This window comes from Pleurodeles waltl, chromosome 12 (genome assembly GCF_031143425.1).
Source record: "Pleurodeles waltl isolate 20211129_DDA chromosome 12, aPleWal1.hap1.20221129, whole genome shotgun sequence".
Taxonomy (NCBI): Eukaryota; Metazoa; Chordata; class Amphibia; order Caudata; family Salamandridae; genus Pleurodeles; species Pleurodeles waltl.
This window is the reverse complement of record NC_090451.1, coordinates 135429598-135441643: the sequence shown is the minus strand read 5'-3', so window position 1 is coordinate 135441643 and position 12046 is coordinate 135429598. Positions and strand designations below refer to the sequence as shown.

At 40.6% G+C, this 12046-nt stretch overlaps 1 protein-coding gene across 1 annotated transcript in view; it reads right to left on the bottom strand.

Annotated features, from left to right (window-relative positions):
* The window catches only part of LOC138268101 (hydroperoxide isomerase ALOXE3-like), a 343013-nt gene that overhangs the window by 71085 nt on the left and 259882 nt on the right, over nucleotides 1–12046 (bottom strand). The window contains exons 7-10 of the mRNA XM_069217476.1: nucleotides 8023–8166; nucleotides 3317–3520; nucleotides 2848–2934; nucleotides 885–1054 (exon numbers count right to left, since the gene is read on the bottom strand). Of these exons, the coding sequence (XP_069073577.1) occupies nucleotides 885–1054; nucleotides 2848–2934; nucleotides 3317–3520; nucleotides 8023–8166 (605 nt within the window). The remainder of the gene's footprint in view (nucleotides 1–884; nucleotides 1055–2847; nucleotides 2935–3316; nucleotides 3521–8022; nucleotides 8167–12046) is intronic.

Below are 12046 nucleotides of genomic sequence, written 5' to 3'. Positions count from 1 at the left end.
GGGATGAAAAACATACCCCACACCCATGCAAGTGTGCCCGCAATGGACGTTTTCTCACTTCATTAAGGCAAATCACTTGATTGACAGCTGCTTGAGGGCTACTGCAAATAACGCACAAAGAAAGGGAAAATTTAACTTTCTATAAGTTACCTTTCCTAATTATTACAAACTTCACCACTGAATTTGGCTTTTAATAAATACAAAAAAATAGTGGCTACATTTGTTTTCTATCCGGTCCCAAAGCTGAGATGCAAAATTGATATTTTAGTCTGTACTCTAGTTTTCTTGTAGGGCAGCCAGGGCTTTCTGCAGTGATAATAGCTTTTGTGAGCTTATCACTGCTGTAACATGGTAACGTTACATTTCTACATGTCACAGTTTAAAATAACATACGCCTTACCTTGTAGGCTACAAAGCCTACACAGGGCTGACTTATTAAAATTTGAAAAGGAATTTGTTTCCCCTGCCAAAAGGTTTGTTTTGACAGGATGAGGTGCAGGGTTAAAGTTCAGCAGTCAGGTTACACCTGTAGGCTTTGTCCTGTTACAATAGTTTGTGGCACAATCTGTGCACAGTAAGTGCTGCAGTTCACAGGTTCTATTTACCTTTCCATACCATGGGTGTAGTTTTCAGTCCAAACCATATACTATTGCTTATAGAAGAGTTAAATATGCCAATAATGTATTAGCCAATGTCTACATGTTTTACAGCTCAGAGCAGATACATTGGCAATGGCCAGCAGTGCCTTACTGTGCAGAGCCTTAACACAGCTATAAAATTCAGCAAAAATGGGTGTGACCATACAAAAGAGACATTTTCTTACTTAATTCATCACTGGAAAAAACAAACATCCCAACATCGCAGACAAACAAATCATGCCTCACCTTTCAATGGCTGACCAGATTTTCAACCCATCGTCTTTGTAGTAAAAGTTGGGCAAGGACTCAACCCCACGGGATTTGAGCTCATCAACAATGCACATAGAACTGTAGTTTACATACTCCATTTCTCTTGCGATCAGCTCAGCGATTCCTGCTACCCCAATCGCAGTGTTCTGTGGATGGAAATTGTAATTGCTGGTCAGGTCCCTTTTCTATAATTCTCCTGTCTGGTTTACTCGTAGACCAGATTCACCAATTGATACATTTTGGGTATTGCGTTCCACTCTATATATAGGATGGGTGCCAATGATTTACTCATGAAGCATTGGGTGTTTGATAAGGTCCACAAGGTGCTGCTAAAGGATTTAAACAATTGTTAGTACATGCCATAGAATGGTAAAGGTCCGGCTGCCGTTGGTTAAAGATGGGCTGGGATTTGGTTTACAAGTGATGCAGCTTATTTGACTGCTTTAAGCATGACTTTGGTGCTATCTAATCTTCTTGATGCATTAACAGGTGAGTGTGTCCAAGTTTGATAGAAGCTGGTGTGAGGGTGTCTAATATTTTATTCAAGTGTGTTTGTTATCAGCAAATGGTTGATGCACTAAGTAACTACATTAACATTTTCTTAAATATTACACTATCTCTATGAGAAATTCTGCATCTCCAGTTTACAGTTAGAAGGAGATTAATTTTATATGTTGTATTCAGCATCTCATAACTTTAAGCAAAAAATATAGTATTGTATGTGAAATGTCCTATTGAATGTTTAGGTACAAGATTATATGTACTGTACTGTGACTTTAAGTCTGTACCTACTTAGAAAAACTTTGGCTAGATGAAAGTATTTCTCCAGTGTTCAGAATTCCCATAAATCTGTATGTTGACAAGGTCCCACAGGAATCATATTGTGCAAACATAGCACACAAGCAGCATTGATTGATGAGCAAGGCAAATCCCTCTGTCCATAAGCAAGGCTACAAAGGATGTGATGGTGACAATCTACGAGAAAGAATAAGACTTACTCTCACTTATGTATTGGGGTACTCATATGTAGGTGCTAAAGATCAGGGTTTAGCTGGGTCCTGATTGGTTAAAATGTGTCCATTTAAAGGACAGGACACGCTTTTCTAGGATTTGCTAGATTACATTACAGGTTGGAATAGTTTATTTTCCAGGCTTATGCTTTGTTCTCCTGCAGGCAAAATCGTAAGTGTCAAAGCCTCCACTCTCGATGTCATGATTGCTGAGAGTCTTCTCTCTTTTTAGTATTAGCAACCCAATCCTGTTGCATCTGAAGCATGCCTAGACAATTCAGGGTTCAGTGATATGCTATGTAAATAGTATCCTTCACTCTAGGAGGTGTCTGACATAAAACAAATCTCAGTCCACTGCATGGATGTCCTCAAATAGTACACGAGAAGCAAGTGATGAGATAGATGTATACGAAGGGGATATCTGCTAAGATCCTTTTCTGCTTGTACAAACACCTATCTATCCTCAGGGGTTTGAAGCTTGCAAAAGGCAAATCAAGAATGCTGTACGCTGCATCTTATTATTGTGGACTGGGAAGCTTCTTTTGCAGTCTGTTACTCACATAAAAATGTGCCAACAAAACATTTTTTTAGTAGAGAGAATCAAATAGCTAGCCAGTAACAAAAGTCTGCAAATAGATGCACTGTGTAAATACGTTTATTATGGTGGCTTAGTGGACTAATGCAGCCACTTCAGGCATCTGCGTTTGACCTCATGGTCACAGATTTAAATTCTAGAAAATCAACTCAGCCTTTCATCCTTCTGAGGTTGATAAAATGAATACTTCTTAGTTGAGTGACATTAAATACCTGTTAGGCCAAAGAATTAATGGACATTTCACAAATGCATATGCTATGTTGTGTTTCTTCAGTATGGCCTCTTTTGGATGCCAGCTACAGAGATGGCCTTCAAAGATGAGTCTCAATCTTACCTTGTCAAATGACCCTCCAGGTCCGATAAGGCGCTCTCTGGCAAGCACATTAATTTGCAAAGTATAGCGATGGTGGGGCATCAGGAGCTGAAAAAAGACAGGCAGATGGTTATTAGCGACACAGGTTCAGGGGGTGCTTCATACAAATCTGGATTATCACTCCTCAGCACTTTTGTAACTTAATGTTTTATGTCTAACATTGTCTGACGAATTTCCTTGTTGAAGGGGTTCTAAAATAAAATGGTGGCCAAAGAAGTCAAGGGCTACACTTTTCCCTTGGGGACCACTTACGTCTGATGCTGTTTATACCCAAGTCCTTGCGTTATGGGCTATTACCCCATATTTTAGACTATAACATTGTTAGGCCTCCATGATCACCTTAATGGTATGCTCCATTTGTATGACAAGTCAATTTACTGAGCTTGGAATTTACATTGTCTCTTTGCACCATCTGGTTCATTTTTCTTACCTTGAACAGAGGATGAGCCATTGGGAGCTGCCTCAATGTAGCAATGCAAAACACCTCTGCAAAGAGATGTGTTCTCAGGAAATGGGACAGAGACTGGTGGGTTGCAAAATTGGAGCTCCTCACCCAGATCTTGGCAAGCAACCAGTCCCACTCGTTATCGCTTGGCAGGAAGATGGGATTCTCTGGACCAGGGGTCTGATTTATCTGGAAAGAAAGATGCACAAAGAACTAGTTACTAGACTACAGTAGTTACTGAGCAAGCAGCTGCTGTTTGAACATAGCTCAACAGGACAACACATTAGAATTTGATGATGTTTGGATGATGTTTGCTGAAACAGAACGTTAAGAACATTGGAAACATTCTAACATTTCATATTCTATGATTTTAAGAAATCCCACTGAAAATTTCAGAGTTGACAAATAATCTGAGTCTAATGTGAGACAAGGATGCTACAACCACAGCTATATGGGGTAAAGAGACTGGAAACATGTTAGCTCTTATCATAAGAGCTGCTAGAATTATGTAACTATCCAGTCACATAGGACTGAATCCACAGGGAACCTTGTGCTCTGAAGATGATATGGAAGCAGCACTGGAACAAGCAAGGCACACAAACGTCTTGTGATTGCATATGAACCAATTTATAAGGCGTTTTGAAAACCTGTAGATTGACTTACTTTTACAAATAGAGGAGAAAGTCAGCTTACTCCTAGAATAATCCTTATGAATCAAGCATAATGTTCGCAAAATTGTTTTTTCTATTGAAAAATATAGTTTTCTGCTTGAAGTCATTGGTTCTTACATTTTTGGGAAACATGTTTTCTATTCATGGGTAATGGTTGCACTAAAGAGGTGTATGTAAAGCCCTTTATTTTGACTACAGGAAAGAAGAGAGGAACAAGGAGCCCGAGAGATAAGCAGGACATTGGTCACCTACAAAATGAGAAAGAAAAATAAGATAAGACATGTCAGGAAATCAATAGCCAGAAAATTTGCCTCTTGTCAGAAACTCAGCAGCCAGATTACAAGAAAACAGAGCATTTCTTTTCTCTCCATCTCCCATCCCATTTACCCCCCTGCATTGTCACTTCAGATTCTGGAGATCTTTATAGATCTCATTTGACTGAAAGTTAACCCCTTCGCTGTTATGCCTTCTCCCTGTGCTAAGCCTTTTTTTGCCTATTTGGAGTAGGTCACACTTACGCCCCCATAACTTTTTGTCCACGTAGGCTATCCACTCCAAATGTATGCCTTTTTTCCAACATCCTGGGGATTCTAATACCCAGGATTTGTGGATTACCCTGGAAGAGAATGAGAAAATGAGCAAAATACAGCTAAAGTTTGCGTTTACTGGGGAAAATGGGAAAAAAGTGCTGGAGAAGAAAGCATCTGTTCTTTTCCCTGCAAATGGCATCAACAAAGGGCATGCAGTGCTAAAATCACCATCTTCCCAGATTTCAGGAACAGGCATACATGAAACAGAAAAACACATTTTTCAACACAGTTTTGGCATTTTCCTGGGACATAGCCCATATTTCCTTTTTTATGCTTTCAACCTCCTTCCAGTTATTGGCAGAAATATGTGTGAAACAAATGGTGGATCCTTGTAAGCTATACGTTCCTGAAAAGTAGATAAAATTCTAAATTCAGCACAGTCTCATTTGTGTAGATCCTTCAAGGCTTTCGTAAAGAAAGTAACAGTTGAAATTGAAAGTGAGTGACAAAAAGAGCCTATTGGGTCTATGTTTTCCTCTGTAACTTTTGTAACTATGGCATATTTTTGAAAGCAATACACTGTTACATCTTCTGCACCATTCTTGTTGTGAAGATATATAGGGATTGTGGGTTCACTAAGAACCCAAGATGCCCAGAGCCAATAACTGAGCTGCACCTCGCAATAGTTTTTCATTGTGTACCAGATGTACAATAATTCATTTGGTAAAATATAGGTGTCAAGGAAGTCTAAGTATTTCTGAAATGGTCACAAAATATGGGGTTTAGAAGCAGTGGTTGTATGCACATCTCTGAATTTGTGGGTATCCATTTTAGCATGTGAATTAGAGGACATTTCTCAAAATGACTTCTTTCTTACACACTGTCTTAAATTCGGAAGGTGCATTTGCAGAGAAAGACAATTGGTAATAACACTTATCCTACTATCCTATGACCCCCCCCCAAGTCTCCCGATTAAAATGTTACCTACCTTGTGTGGGTAGGTCTAGTGGCAGCTTAAGGAAACTGCCCAAAACGCAAAATATACACATCAAATGTTTCCGCTGAAAACAGACAAGATTTTTGCAATGTGCCTAGCTGTGGATTTTACGCCTTAGCACAGCTAGCACCTAAGGAAACCTAGGAAACTTGTACATTTTTGAAAACCTGACACCTAGGGTAATCCAGGATGGGGTGACTTGTGGGACTTTCACCAGGTTCTGTTACCTAAAACCCCATGCGAAACACAAAATTTGTCTAAAAACACATTTTCCTCACATTTCTGTGATGGAAAGTTCTGGACCCTGAGGGGAGCCACAATCTTCTTTCCACCCAGCATTCCCCCAAGTCTCTTGATAAAAATGGTACATAACTTGTTTGGGTAGGGCTAGTGCCTATAACAGGAAACTGCCCAAAAATGCAGCATGGACACATCACATGTTTCCACTGAAAACTAACCCCTTTTTTGCAATGTGCCTGGCCATGGATTTCAGGCTCTAGATCAATCAGCACCTAGTGAAACCTAGCAAACCTTTCCTCTTTTTCAAAACTAGAAACTTAGGGGAATCCAGAATGGGGCGTCTTGCATGACTCCCACCAGGCTGTGTTACCCAGATTGCCTAGCAAACCTCAAACTTTGACCAAAAAAAAACATTTTCGTTACATTTCTGTGATGGAGAGTTCTGGAATCTGCTCAGAGACACACATTTTCTTCTACCGAGCATTCTCCTAAGTCTTATTATAAAAAGTGGTACCTCACTTGTGTGGCTGGGTCTATTGCCAGTGACAGGCACTTATCGAACCAAGGGCAATGGGAACCCTTGCATGGGGACTCCTAATGGCATTGGTTGGATATTTTGCAGTCTCTGGCACTAGGCCCAACCATACAAGTGGCACAGCATTTGTATGGGCCGAAGTGGGACAATGCTGGGTGATAGGCATTGTATGGATTTCTACAGATTCCGGAAGTTTTCATCACAGAAATATGAGGAAAAGGTGTGTGTTTTTAGTCAACATTTGAGGTTTGCAGGGCATTATGGGTAAGAACACGGTGTGGGATGGATATGAAGCACAGCACACTGGACTCCCCCAGATATTCACTTTTCAGAACTTTCTGGGTCTGGTAGGTTTTTCTAGGTGGCAGCCTACTTAAGCCCAAAAGTGCAGCTGTTCACCATTACAAGTGGGATGATACTGGAAGTTAGCCAAACTTTCCAGGCCCACTTGTAAAAACAACACCCTAAAGAATCAAATACCCTCTTGCTTGCCATTGTGATGAAATGCTTTAGTCTCCAGGAGAGCAGAAAGATTGTTTACCCATTTTTGAGGGAGTGAGGACATGGCCATGCCCATGCTGGGTAGCCCACAACCAACAAAAAAAAGTAATCCCGGTGTCTAGCGGGCTTTCTGCACCCCGGGCTGGCAGATGGGGATATTTGCCCTATACCCCCCTGAGGGGCAGAAATACATTTTCCCCTTTTATTGGGAAGGAGGGGGATTGGCCATGCCCATGCTTGCCAGCCGCAACTGATACAAATTAAAACAGTAATCCCTGGTGTCTAGTGGGCTTCCTACCCCCCAAGGGAGCAGATAGGGGTAATTGGCCCCATCAGCTCCCCTCAGGTGGGCAGAAAGACTGTTCCTATTTTTTGGGGGAGTTGTGGGGGCATGGTTTCCTCCTCCCCCACAAATCCCTTGTGTCTAGTGAGATGGATTCCTGCTTGGGGATCACCCTCCTTGGGTGATCCCCAAGCAGGGATCCACCTGGGACAGGTGCCATTGGAAAGGGGAGATTCGCCCCTTTCAAACAAAACCTCTTCTATGTGCTTTGGTGGGCAGGGCTGAGATAGCCCAGCGAGTACCAAAGCAGTCAAAGTGAAATGAGCCAATTTGCTCATTTCGCTTTCACTTTCAATGTAATAACATCGGCGTGCCATGCATGCAATTGTTATCACATTAAACAACAACAAAAAGCCTCACCAGACTCCACTGCAAAAAAAAAGCAAAAATGAAATCCCTCTGCTGTTTACAGCAGAGGGATTAGGTGGTCATGTGATGAGAATGGAAAAGTTCCATCCTCAGCACACGATCACTGTGGCTGAGGACAACACCGTTCTGTCCTCAGCACCAAAGTGATTAAAGAGTGTGGGTATCATCAAAGTATCTAGCCTAAATTCCAGTGAACTCCTTATAAAATTCCTGTGAAGTTTCTGGGTAAAGAGGTTACAAAACTGTGGATAGTAAAAATCCTAAATAGATATAAACTAACTCGACCATACAGAGCACCTTCTGTTGTCATAAAGGCAAACCTTTGGTATTGTAGAAGGATGGGCTGGTTCTTTCCAAAGTTAAGACTCATACATCTATACTCTTCAAGTGACAATTTAATCAAATATTGTTTCAGAATAACCTAATAAAAACAATCATCTAATATCTTTACATTCCAGACAAAATTCTGAACACGTAAGATGGCTCATCAAATAAAACACCTTACCTGGATAGCTAGGGGTATCATCTCATCCTGGGGTGTGAGGTAAAAAAGACACAAGGGAGCAGCCATGTACTGCTTATGACCATCCAATATATTTTCTGGAATGCCTTCCAATATCTTATAATCTGCAATGAAAATCTTTCCATTCTGCAAAGAGAGGAGATAGTTGAAAGGGGACAGACCAACAGCAAAGTCACTCATGATTGCAAGATGGCATAGTTGTGCAAGTGCAGGAGGTATCACAAACCTAACCATTCACTCATCAATAAAAACATTCTTTCCCGATTCAACTAAATATGAAAGATACCAGTGGAAGTATACATTTTTGAAAATGTCAGAAGTATCCGTATTTGACAGGTATACATTTTGATACATGTGTGAGCTCTTCATAATTGGGCATTGTACACACACACTTCTAATATGTATCAACTCTGACATTTTAAGTGAAATATTACACTAAAATAGACTGATTAAGAAGAAGACTGTATAGAAAACCTGTGCATAAACAGGCAGATTTCTCAGGTTCATCTCTGGCATTATATATCATCTCAGAAAACCTCAGTCAGGTAGTGCATTTCAGGACTTGTGGCTCTGCATCCTCATGATCCTGTGCTAGCACATAAATGGTTGCAATCACTCCAAGTAGTGCACTGCGACATACATGGAGTCTTGGAAGAGAAGAGTGGTGGTTGCAGTACAGAACCACGCATTGAACAAAATATGTCAAGTTTGGGGTTTTTCCTGTGCATAGATGATACCATTGGTTGCAAGAAAGAAGAAAGAATAGCCCCTTTTCAAAATGGTGGTTCATTAAAAAAATTACTGACTGAGGTTTTCAATTCAGGATGAAGTTGAGTTTTTTCCTGCATTGTCAGTTTCTGTTTGACACAGATATAAAGAAGGGGTTGACAAACTTATGGATGTATGACAAAGCATTTGCTCCCTTGTTTTCTGTTTTGTTCATCATTAACTTGCTACTACTTTTCTCCCTCATTTTTGTTCCTTTGCAGTCATATTTCCCATTGACCCCTTTTGTTCTTGAAGTCTTTGCATGGCTCTTTTGTCTGCCTTAGTGCCAGGGAGAATTGGGTACCTTGTTCATCTCCATCTGCATAGCTGATCATCTTCCTTCAAGAGCTACAATAATGCCCAGGAGGTTTTCTTTGCCCCTTGGGTTATTTTTCCTCTATCTGGACTTTACTAAAAACACATTTGACATCTACTAAAATGGAGATAGCTCCATGACTACTGGGAGGAGCCACACTTTCCTCAGGAAATCCGGAAGAAAACCTAACAGACCTTCAAAGTGACAGTCCTTGACTCTCTACCTGTCCGACATGGTTGTGGTGTTTCATCACTCTGGGGGATGGATTTATCTCAATGTAAGATCAACATGGGCATGACTTCTGGCATTCAATAAAAGATATCTGGTATCTCTGGCATTCTGGTACCCCACTTCACACGTTGTTATAGAGCAAACATAAATAAACACTAACAATGTGACCAACTATAGGATTACAATTTAGTACTAATAGAATGTGAGGATTTGAACTGAAATCACTCAACCCAAAGCTTAAAATGATACATTCATTCATGGAGAAACCTCTTTCATGCTCTGCTCAAGAATTAAATATTGCTAAATTTGCCCCAAGCCCCTTGGTGAGTGTAAACATTCCACACTAATGGCAGATGAAAATTCTAGTAGCAAAAGTCTGAATTATCCTGGAAATGAGCAAAGAGGAAAAATGAGTTTTGTGGTGTAAATCATTGCCCTTCTTAAATGACATTTCTTTTTATGTTGACATTATATTTGTATAGAATATTGCTCTTTGCTCGTCTGTTCTCCTTAAATTTGATGCCATAAGGGCTAGGGAAATGGGATAACCGAGTCACCATCAGTGTCATTATTTCTAATGAAAGCCTAGTAATACATTTACCATCATTACTAACGTGCAAGACAAACCAGCAGTGCTATGTACTTACCTGTGGGAAACTGGAATGCTAAACTATAGAACAGAGAGATGCCTAAAATCCTGCTCACGCCAACTTAGTTAAAAAGACTAATACATCACAATTAAAGACATCAAAATGGCAAACATATGTTGTAGGGATCACAAAACATTAAGAGGTTTTTATAGAACATCTTAGAAATGTAAAAATAAAATGTTAGCCTATGGAGCAGTTGACTGAGATATAGGCAAAGTTAACAGCTAACTGGCGATGGAGTGACATAGCATTATTGTCAGGCAAACATTGATGCATTGTTTAGCTCTCGCAATTTGCCTGCATTGGGCCTAATCTGCAGGGAAAAGCTTGAGCCGTTGTCAGACAGGATTTCTCAAGGTAAGAAGATTTATTCAGGAGATCTCACTGTAGCCTATAGTCTTGCAGCAAACAGCAGAGATGAACAGTCTAAGACATCCTGCCCACCAAAGATGTGTCTTTGTCTGACAACATCAGAACCTGGTTCTATTCAAAAGAGATTAAAATGTCCCCAAGTACTAACTTTGGAACTTGCAGAGAAAAAACTGCTTATCTACGGTTTCCATAAAAGCAATCAGAACAACACCCAAAATCCAATTTCCAACGTGTATGCCGTGTGGGTTGATGACAAGTCTTTATTGGAGAACCTCAGCACATCAGAGATGAAAATACTTCTAAATACCAACTTTTAGAACTTGCAGAAAAAAAAATCATTTTTCTTCAGTTATAGTACTTTACAAGTTATTACAATTTCAGTAGTTTTTCCCTTATACACTAAACCAATGAGCTCATTGGGGAAAAACTATTTTTCCAAGACCACAGGCGAAAATCTATTTCCACCTGATCTCTCTCATTCTTCTTTCAAAGATGTCCTTGAGCCCTTAGTCATTTTCACTGACCATCATAGCTGCTTCCCAGAGTCACACATTTTTAGAGGGTGCAGGAATGTTCCTTAGCCCTTGTTCAGGCAGACATAAGTTCACCACCAGAGAGTCTTGACTGTTCTCTGTTCCTACAGAATTCCGATTTGAGAGAGGTGGGAGCAGTGTTTTATAATGTCTACCTGAGTGTTTTAAATGAATCATAGCAAGATGGCCTTTCTTTCACAAATGTACACCACTGTTCCTGTGACTAGGTATAAATCCTACAAGGAGTTGCCCTACAGCTTGGCAGGATAGCAGGAGAGAGCTTGGGTAAAAGCCTCTCTGCCTGCCTCATAGCTTCTCCCAAAGTCCATCCCTTTCAGCCCCTTTAGTATTAAAGAAGTCAGCCCTAGCCCTGTCCTTTATGGAACAAGGCTTCTGGTTTTCTGCGAGTCCCAATAGTAGCAAATGGGGTGGAATCAGTGAGGTGGGTCCCCTTTGACTACAAGTAGTCAAAAGTGAAAGCAGGTTATAATCCTTGAATGGTGTCTTACTCCCTATTTCGAGAAGCTTCTAGAACAGAAGGCAGTGACATTTGATCTCTCCTTTGATAAGGAAAATGTTCTCAAGACAGATGTCTTTCAAAGTGGAGGGAAGGGAGAAAAAACTCAGGATGAATATTGTCCTGATGGAGAGATAAATATGTGGCCTATCTGCACATTTATAGGGCTGAGAAGGGCTGTGAAAGAAACTCATCACTACTAAACAGTAGATTTTGTTATGTTATGTGGATTTGTAGACTGCTCCTGTGAGGGTATCCAGCCATTGAGTAAAGCAGAACTGAGGGAAGAGGAGGATATCATGCCTATTTCCTTTGGAAGAGCCATGTCTTGAGATTCATTTGGATGTTCATGACAGAGGGGGAGGTTCTGAGGTGTTGCAGAAAGTTGTTCAAAGTCTTGCCTGTGAGTTATGAGAAGGAGCATTCTCTGAATCTGGTCTTCTTGATGCAAGGGGGTGTGCTTTTGCCTAGGATGCAGATTGAAGGTGTCTGGTGGGCTGGTAAAAGTTGAGGCAGTGGTTGAGGTACGCTGGACCATTGATGTGGAGCGCTCTGTTGACATTTGTGAGTAGCTTGGACTTACATCTTTCCTGGACTGGGAGGCAGTGTGGATTGTTGA